We start from the raw sequence: 9,610 nt of genomic DNA on the forward strand, positions 1-9,610 counted from the left end.
AGGGCCGTGCTGGATCTCTCTCCTCTTCCCAGAAGGATAAGGTGAGAGGGTGAAGAAACACCAGATCTCGGCGGGTCCCTGGCCCTGGCCAAAGGGCTCCCCTGGGGCACTGATCCTTCCGCAGCCTCCCAGCCAAACTGCGCCTCCTTGGGGTCAGCCCTGGAATGGATGATGTGGAAACCACCGGGGCAGGATGTTGGGTGTCCTTCCTGTGGCACTCCTGGCATCTTCATCCACCTGGGAAGCCACAGCCCCTTGCAAAGGCGAAGCTGCAGCCTGCTCACAAGGGGTGCTTCCTGCCGCATAGGCAGGCTCCCTGCACACACTCAGGCAGCTGCAGAAGTGCTGGGGGCTTTACTCTCAAGCGTCTGGGTTTGGCAGGAGGTGTCATCCTGCTGAAGCTCTCCCATCTTCCTCCAGCGCTGTGGTTACTGAAGTGATGGAGGAGGGATGGGGAGAGGGGCAAAAGCAGAAGCCAGGGAAAGAGAAATGAACGCAAATAGCTGCAGTATCTACCAAAATGCCATCCTCAAAGTAATATACCAAAGTCTAGGCACAGGCAGTAAATTCTTGACAGTATTAGCCTAGAAAGATGGAAGCTTTTCCTTCCTGAAGTGCTTTCATATCTGAGCATTTTCTCCAAAACTCTGGCGTTTCCCAGGTGTTGACTGTGGTAAATTAGTATTACACATCAGCTCATTTGCTTTCTAGAAGAAAGGCAGGGAACACTGCATCTGCACCTTGGCCAAGTCGCTGGGATGAAGCCACACTGACAGTCATCAGATGGGGATTGGGCTGGCTAAAGAAAGCTAGGACAGGTATTGACAGGTTATTAATATTTTAGATCTGTTGCGCTGCAGGGCAAATCCTTGAGGATCCATATGAGGATTGATCTTCCATATTTTCACCAACAGGATGGTATAGGGAGGGCCTTGGTGCCATTGTTGATGAGACAAAACCAGGAGGGTTTGGAAACACAGAAGAGTAAAGAAACTGGGCTACCTTGAAGGGAGGAGGGACAGGGACAGGCCGAAATGCAGGGAGATTTGATGAGGGGTTGCCAGCAGGAATTGCTGCAGCAGGCAGGATGCTCCTCTGCCTGCAGGGAATGAGCAAAGGCCTGAGCCATTGCTCCAGTGTGTAAAAGGCAGATCTGACATAAAGATCTACAGAGCAAATTAGTTCTGCAAAAATATCCACGAGGACAACAGAAGGGCAGCAGTGGTCCACGGCTGGACTCTAGGAGTTAGGCACTCTGCATGAGAGGTGAGGTTTAATGGGAAGGAGGCAGAGAGGGTGGGTAGCACGGGGTTATGGGGAATCTGACATCCATAGTCAGAACCCCCCCCCTCCCTGCTCAGCCAAGGAAATAAACACTCTGGGAAGGTCACGAGTGTACATTCACAGCTGCTACTGCAGCCCTCATTGCCACTGAAAGCTATCTCCAGCCTCTGGCAGTTTTGAGACATGGCTAATCATTCTGGAGTAATTACCAGCTTACTCCCTTAGAGGAGCTCACTTGTAGCTAATTAGTCCAATTGCTTCCTGACACACAAAGCCCAGGCGGCCAGGGCTCCCTGCAGCAGCACACAGCACTGCTCTGCAGCTCCCATCTCCTCATGTGCTTGCCTTCCTCTCCCCCTGGGTCACCTACTGCCCCCATTCCCCTCCTCTGGGACTTCATAGGGGACACTGGGGTGGGTGGATGGATGGTGATGAGATCCCATCGACCCTAAAAACAAGCTTAATGGTTTCTTCAGAGATGCTCCACTGGCTCAGCATTGCTCGTCTGGGGCTGCCCCACCACATAGCTCGGGCGCAAGCATGCCACAGGATAACTCTGAATGTCATTTGCTCCTGTGGGTTGATGTAGAGGAAAAGCTCAGCAGGGCTTTCTAAGCCTGGGAGGCAACTCCTGGCCACTCACCAGGGAGAGCATGGCTCCTGCCAGGCCTCCAGAGCACACACCAAGCAGATCATCCCCAGCATGTCCCAGGAAGCAGACGAGGACCTTTGCAGGAGCAGGGACTGAGGTGGGCACAGGGTCTCCCCACCCATCAGCCAGTTTTAAAGGAGGTGGAAGCCTTGTCCAGAGATCACACAAGCAAGAGTGAGAAACTGCACAGGACTACGATTGGAAGAGCCTTTATTGCTTTGGTTTCCTTACAAGTGAGATATATGCATCTAGCCTTGCTGCAAGGACACACACACACCGTGTTCAGCTTGCAGCACAGTGATGGGATGCAGGGACACTGGGTACACAAGGTTTGGTCTCTCTGTCTCCCCCCAGGCACCACATGACACACCCTGAGAAAATAAAGCAGCGGGCAGCTGTGAGAAAGTGAAGGACTGTGTGAAAGGTTATTGCTACAAGACCAGAAAGGCCAGGGACAGCTTGTCCAGAGCCTGCAAAGGACACCAGCTCCTAGCTTGGCATTCCCAGCAGACAGACTTCAGTGGAGACACGAACTAGTCCCCTCCTCCATCAGCCTCTGCTCCTTCTAGGGAAGATCATGACAGCCAGAGGCAAGTATTAAAAGCCAGGAAGCCAAGGTGGCATTGCTACAGACCCCAGGTGAAGGTTTTTTTGTCCTTAGCTGGCTAGAACCCAATTCAAAGATGTTTCTCCCGTAAAGCCAAGCACCTCCCACCCTTACATGCAGCTGAGCCAGCACAGTTCTGCTCACTGAAGGGATGCTGGACACCTCCACACTCATCCTACACATCCATATTACTCATTTAAGCAAGTGCCTGGGGCAGAGAGACCTTCACATCCTCTGCCTCAGGTCCTAGCAGCATCCCATGACACTAGCACAATACTGCCTCCCTTGCTCACCCTCCAAGCAGAGAGGACAACCCCCATTGCCCCTCTCCTTTGGGGCAGCTCAGTGCCTCCTCCTGTCTTTGCGAATGGGCACTGCGAGGATGCTCCTGTACCTGATTGAACCACACAGAAAAGAAAGCCAGAGACTAGGAACAGAACAAAACAAAACCAAACCGGAACAAAAGTTACAGCAGGGCCCTAGCCCTGGTGCCCTACCAAAGGCATGTCAGCAGAGGAGCTGTGGCCAAGCCAGCTGGCAACTCGCATTCAGGCATCCACAAGTGTCAGCCCATCATGCAGAGCACGCTTCCACATGTAATAGGTGGAACGGGCTGTGAGCGGGAAGCGGGCACTGAACTCCTTGTAGGTGGGGAAGGTCTTCGACTCAAAGCGCTGCTGCAGGAACAGCTTGGCCTGTGCCTTGAACTGGGCAGTGGCAATCACATCCATCACAAACATCCGGCTGTTGGCTCTCTCTGACATGGCATAGCCTGAAATGGTGTTGTATGGCATGGCCAGAGCTGGCTTATCTAGGTGCTCGGCGGCTGCCTCCATGTGGCACTGGGGCTTAAGGCCTGGCTCTGCTCTTGGAGGTGCCAGGGAAGGCACACGGTTCAATGGCTGGAAGGAGCTGGTCCAGGGCAAGTCGCGCTGCCCAACAGCCTGACAATTACTCTTCCAAAACCAGTAGGCTGTGGAGGAGAGAGACGGGTAGCGCAGGCGGTACTTGCAGAAGGGCAGCCGCCATTGCTGGACCTGCCTCCTGGCCACATCTCGCAGCTGCCTTCTCCAGGACAGAGAGGGCTTGAGCTGCAGGAGACTCCTGGGTGCTGGCCGGTCTCCATTCAGCCTCTTCCTAACAGGCACACTGCTGGGCTTCAACTGCAGGAAAGGCTTTCCCATATCTAGAGGCTTCTGGTTATCCAAGGGAGACTGTGGAGGTTTGAAGTTGGGGTTCTCCTTGATGGCTTTTCTTCTCCAGTTGTAGTAAGTGGACCTGGAGATGCCAGGAAAACTGCGCTTGAAGCACCGGTAAGGCACCAGAGTGTTCATGGAAATGCATTTCTCTAGATAGGATTTGGCTCCTTGCATGAAGATTCCTGCTTGGATGGGGTCTAGAGAAGGACTTGAGGATCTTAAGCTGCCCCGTGAATTTGCCGACTCATCCACATCAGCCTTTTTGGGGACAGCCCTGTGAAGCTCCTGCAATGCATGGGCCTCAGCCAGAGTGGAGGGATCACCATTGACCATGCTCTGCATCTCATGCTTCCAGGCATAGTACGTGGATCGGGAGATTTCTGGAAACATTTGCCGGAAACGCTGTAGGGGGATTATATTGCCCTCCTGAAAGCAGGACTGCAGGAAGTGTTTAGCTGCAAACCTGGCAGCCGCTTTCTGACGGTGCTCACGAGACTGGCGCTTCCAGCGGTAGAAGGTGCTCTTGGTAATGCTGTATCGGTCACGCAGGTTGGAGTAGGTGAGCTGGGGGTCACTGTTCAGCAGCTCAAGGGTCTTCATGGGCTGCACAGGAGGCTCTGGTGAAGGCACCGTGGGTTCTAGCTCTTCCAGGCCAACCACAGCCACAAAGTACTGTGCTTTGAAGACCTGCCGGGAGAGCTGCTGCCCTGACCACATGATGTGAAGTGTGGAAGTTCGTGGGCCACACTTCCTGGGTCGGATGAGCCGGTTGAAATAGGGCCGGATCTTCAAGTTGCTCATGGGGTAGATAGAGTAGATGTTACACTGCAGTACTGAGGCAAGGGCATAGACGTGCCACATGTTGGCAAAAGTGCCAGGAAAACAGGTAGCTTTGATATCAGCATCAAAGATGGCCTCCAGGATGGCCATAGGGAGGCTGGTCATCTCTGGGGTCTCCTCAGTGCAGAGGGAGTAGCGGGCAGCCTGCAGCATCACCTTGGAGTCAATCATGCCATTCAAGTAGTATTGCTTGTGTAGCAGCATCTCCACCACTGTACGTACCTGCAGCTCCAGGCTGAGGCTGGGGTTGCCCCAGAGCAGCACGCTGGCCGCCTCAAAGAGGTGGTTCCCCTCACCCTTGCAAACCAGGGGTAGCATGTTACTTGGGGCATCCTCAGGATAGAGGCTCCTGGCCACCCGGTCAACCTCCAGCTCCTCCTGAAAATGCCTCCCACAATAGCCAGGTAGGGAGAAAGATGACAGGGTTCTCTCCGCCTCCAGCGCCGCACTGGTGAGGCCCTCCAGTCCAAAGCATTCGGTGGCTTCCTGCAGCTCCTGCAGCACAGACTGCACCAGCTGGTGCCGCTGGATCATCCTGAAGGACAGCAAAGAAAAAAGTCACTGGCGATGAAGACAATGCAAGCTCCAGACCACTGGGACCTGGCTTCCAGGTCCAGCTCTTCCCCAAAGAACAGGGCAGGGAAAAGGGTAGAGGAAAGGCTGCTTCTCACCCCGCACCCACACTCCCATAGACAAAGGAGGAAGCCTGGGTCCCCACAGGCAGACCTGGGACAGGGACAAGGGCTCAGCTTGCTCTCCAGTGACCTCCTGTGGGCAGCACACAGAGCACACAGCTTCCAAAGACGCTAGTCTAGGTGAAATTAAGGAGTGACTGCACCCATAGGGGTGGCAAACCAGGTCACCTCCTACCCCGGCACCTCGCCTCACCCCTACACCTGTCTCTCCCACCAGTAGCTCCATCCCTTTCGTTTTACTGTGCCACTGCCAGCACCCAAAGGGAAGAGTTTGTCACCTCTGCAGGAAGACACCCGTGACAGAGGAACACTGCATGGGGGCACGGAGGCACCTGGCTCAAGGTGGTCAAGCCCAACAGAACAGACAAGGAGCTTGCCCCTTCCTTCAGAAAAGGGCACTGCATCCGCCCCCACTGCATGCACCAAAACTGCTGTCACAGAACCTGGGATGGGAGGAGGGGCCAGAGCCAGCCCAAGCTGCCCGAGCTGACACTGGGTATCACTTGCTGCTCAGCAGGCACACATCACCAGCCATGAAGAAGCCGCACAACGATGGCTTCCCCTAGACAAGCTACCAGGCAGGAGACAACCCAAAAGCACAGCTGGAGCATGAGCACTGGGTGCGTAGTTCAGAGGTTGCACGGAGCCCTCTTCCCTGCCTGAGCTCATCCCACTCCCGTCCTCCCTCTCTCCGCATGCCAGCTCCCACTCAGGCAATCCAAAAGCTCAAACCCGCATCCCCCGCTTTGTCAGCTCTTTGACACCTACGTGGCTCTGCCCCCACTGCTCCGGGAGCTTTCATGACAACGGCACAGTCCTTACCCCATGATCCAGCTCCAGCAGCACAATTCTCTTCAGCACCCTTCCACCACCAGCCAGCTCACTCTCCTCTTGAACCACTTAAGAGTCCTAAGTCTCCAGCCCAGGCTCCTACGTTTTCTCCTAACCTTTTCACCCCAACACACAGGGCATCACTTTGCAGTCTACTCGATTCACATCCCAGCTGGAGCCTACCTTCTTACAACACTTCACAGGTATCATTACGCACTCACAGCTCTGTGGAGAGACAGGGAGACGGCAGAGCCAGGCAGGAGAAGCAGCAGCAGCCCTGCAGTAAAACAGATGGCCTGCCCGATCTCTCCCAGGTCTCAGACCTGCACTTTGCTGCAGATAAGGTTATTATTGCCATGGCATCTACGGCCCCTGGCCATGACCAAACAGCAAATTAAATGAGGTGCCACAAAATCACACGGCCACATCCAGGCTGCTTCACCACAGGGAGTCTGTGCTGCTGCTGCTGCCCCTTGCCTTTAATCAGGCCACAGCTAGTCATCAAATCACCTCTCTTCCCATGCCCCAAACTCCTCCAAAGTCTCCTGCACGTTGGAGGCCAGGGCCTTCTTACAGCTGTTCCCACAGCTGTGGAACAGCAGGTATCAGAGACAATAAACATAGGAGAATGGACACGGCTGTGATGCAGGGGAGATAAACTTGTCCTAGAATCCTGGTCTGAGCAAGTATGAAGTTGTCACTTCAGGTCATGTCTGTATTGTTGTCTCTTGGGAGTGCACAGAAATTCATAGAAGTTTATAGCAATTCTGACTAAGCCCATAGGAAGCAACATGTGCTAGAGGAGCTGAAGCAAAGGCATTCCTCAGGAAAACTGCAGGGCTTGCAGAGCCCGAGTCCTCCTCCATGGCCTGCCAAACCCTTTTGGAGCCAGCCACCTCACCCTGCAGCAGTCACTGCCTCCCCTTTCAGTCACTGCAGCCCAGCTGAGCACTGTGAAGGCAAGACAATCTGCCCGGGGAAGGGGCGAGCAGCTGAGATAGGCTAGGGAGCATCAGCAGCCCTGGTCTTTATGGCCTACTGGGGGAAAGCTGGAGGCACAGGACTTAATCCTTTCTGCAGCGGTAACTCCACAGTCTCAATGTCATCGCCAGCTCCTGCTGCCCAGAGCAACAACAGGGCCACAAAAACAATCCTAAGGCAAAACCCACAGCTGAAACAGGAGAGATGAGCTCCTCGGGCAGGGTGCCGAGGGGCTTAGGTAAGCCAGAGGCAGAAGTCAGCCCAGCTGGGGGCTTGAGATCACCACCAGATCAAACCCAGCAGCTCTCTACACAGAGGAGCTGCTGCAAAAGGGAACATTTTCTGCCTGCACACCCCCAGAAAAGCAGCTGAACACCACAGACAAGCACTCCCTAAACTGCCTCAGCACCAAAAGGTAAGCAGGGGAGCTTTTCACTGCTGATAAAGGAGGTTTTACCTAACCTGGCTGCTTTTGCATTGTAACAGATAAGCAAACCCTTGCAGATCACGTTCCCTCACCTGAGCTGATGGTCTGGTGGCATCCAGTAGTGCAAGTTCCCCCAGCTGGAGCCAAAAATGCTCCCACCAGCAGGAATCCAGGACACTTCAGCCCCAGCTGCCCGGGAATGCTGCTGCTTTACAGGAGCAGGAGCGTCCACGTATCACAGCCCAGCTGGGCTCAGTCCCTCACTTTCCAGCCCCAGCTGCTCGCTCAGGTCACCGCAACAGTAAAGGCTCTTACTCGAGAGGAGGAGGTGTGAACCACCGTAACCACACAGCAGACGCACTGAAGTGGCGGTCTCCAGGAGCTGTCTAGGCTAGAAATATCACCGTACCACAATTCCCAGGGGGTTTCTGGTGGGTGAGCAGCACTGCCAGCCCAGGCAGCAGGAGAAACCTGCTCCATCTGCCAACACCCACATCTCCACCAAAGCCCACACACGGGGGAACCCTCTCCTGGAGAGGAAAAAAGCCACAACCCCCCCTTTAACCCAGGCCGAAGCGCCGCAGCTCAGCCTCGTTCCGACCGGCTCTCGGGCAAGGCACGGACAGCTCGAGGGCGAGCGGTGCCTGACAGCAGCCTCCAGCCCCGTCCTCCCGTGGGCGCTCCCGCCGCCCACCCCGCGGCCGCTCACGGCTCTCCCGACCGCGGCCCCCTTCCCTGGACGGGGACAGCCCGGGCTGGGAGCAGGGGCGGCCGCTCCCCTCTCCCGACAGGCAAAAGGGCGAACAGCCCCGGGGCGCGGGAGAGGTCTCCGGTGCTCAGGCAGCGGCCGAGCAGGACCGAGGGGAGGGCAGGGCGGGTCAGGGCGCCCGCCCGCCGGGGGAAGGTGCCCGCCGCGGAGAGGGAGCCCTCGGGGTCAGGGAGCCGCAGCCCCGACCGGCGCCCGGCCCGGCCCGGCCCGGCCCGGCCCCGCACTCACCTGGCTCCGCGGGTCGGGTCGCGCCCTGCCCGCGCCCGGGGCCGCCCCGCACCTTTAAGGGCGGCGGCAGGAAGCGGCACGGAGCCGCCGCCGCCCCGGTGCCAGCCCCGCAGTGACCCTCGGGAGCGGGCGGCCGCGTGCGGCGCCGGGCCGAGCCGAGCCGGGCCGGGCAGCCCCTCCCCGCCTGCCCCCTTCCTCCCCTCCCCCGCCAGGAAGCGGGCCATCCCCGCGGCCCCGGCCCAGATGAAAGCGGAGCGGGCCGGGGGTCACTTCCAAAGCTAAAGTGATAATGGCCATTGTCCCGCCGCCGCCGCGCTTAAAGGGCCCGCCGCCCTGCCCCGCTGCGCCCCGTGCTCCCCGGCACCCTGCCGCCCCACGGCATTCTCCTGCCCCATACCCTGCCCGGGCCTGCAGTGACCGGGCCCACTGGGGCTGCGGGGTGGGATCTGGGTGCCTGCTCGGGGCACCCCTCGCGTCCCACGGGGAGCAGGCGGGCCCCGAGTGGGCGCCACTGCAGCCCCCGGGGTTGGCACAGCCCGTGTCTGCATCTGCCCCCTTGCCCACTCACTCCTGCCGAGGCCATGGTCCTTCCTCCATGATGTTAGCTAGAAGATAAGTTAGCCTTTCCTCCGCCCTCCCTAAGTGGCTCCCATCCTTTCGCTGGCAAGGCAAGGCAAGGCTGGTGGGACTCACAGGCTTCTAGGGCTGACAAAACTCATCTGTGCTGCCCTTCAGAACCTTGTTTGTCTGTGAGAGGCACCCAAGTGACAGCAGCTGGGCAGCCTAATCGACAGGCTTGGAATCAGCCCGCCTGTACCTGGGCCCTCTGTGGAAGAGCCTTCCACCCTGCTATCTCTGCCACGCTGCCTCCCCAGCCTAATCTCAGGCCGAGATTCCCTGTCCTTAACTCCCGCTCATACAATGGGTTCATCCTGTCCCTCGATCATCACGTGCGGCTGTGCAAACAAGCCCGCATGCCAGGCACCTCGCTCCAGCATTGCTAGCTGCCAATGCCAGCTCCACCCCACATCATCTTCACAAGTCCAGAACCCCTAGAGATTCGTCCAGGACCTGCCTCACCTCAAGCTACACCACTC

General features: G+C 57.2%; 1 protein-coding gene across 3 annotated transcripts; it reads right to left on the reverse strand.

The window, feature by feature from the left end:
- Nucleotides 1–2,129: 2,129 nt before the first annotated feature.
- On the reverse strand, nucleotides 2,130–9,202 carry VRTN (vertebrae development associated). 3 transcript variants are annotated; one of them, XM_065686140.1, is made up of 2 exons: nucleotides 9,082–9,202; nucleotides 2,130–5,117 (listed from the first exon to the last, which is right to left on the reverse strand). In XM_065686140.1, the coding sequence occupies exons 1-2, from the start codon at nucleotides 9,108–9,110 to the stop codon at nucleotides 3,092–3,094; spliced, it is 2,055 nt and encodes a 684-aa protein (XP_065542212.1). In that variant the 5' UTR covers nucleotides 9,111–9,202; the 3' UTR covers nucleotides 2,130–3,091. The 3 variants fall into 3 exon arrangements, with proteins under 3 accessions (XP_065542212.1, XP_065542214.1, XP_065542213.1); XM_065686142.1 differs by lacking the exon at nucleotides 9,082–9,202 and adding an exon at nucleotides 8,514–8,583; XM_065686141.1 differs by lacking the exon at nucleotides 9,082–9,202 and adding an exon at nucleotides 7,609–8,122.
- Nucleotides 9,203–9,610: the final 408 nt, after the last annotated feature.

The sequence above is a fragment of the Lathamus discolor genome, chromosome 6, assembly GCF_037157495.1.
Source record: "Lathamus discolor isolate bLatDis1 chromosome 6, bLatDis1.hap1, whole genome shotgun sequence".
Classification (NCBI taxonomy): domain Eukaryota; kingdom Metazoa; phylum Chordata; class Aves; order Psittaciformes; family Psittacidae; genus Lathamus; species Lathamus discolor.

Excerpts from the sequence above, each read along its gene's own strand:
- VRTN (XM_065686140.1), bottom strand. The coding sequence starts at position 9,110 with ATGGAGGAAGGACCATGGCCTCGGCAGGA. Across the intron at positions 5,118-9,081 it reads GGACCATGGCCTCGGCAGGA|GATGATCCAGCGGCACCAGC; the intron begins GTGAGTGGGCAA and ends GCTGTCCTTCAG.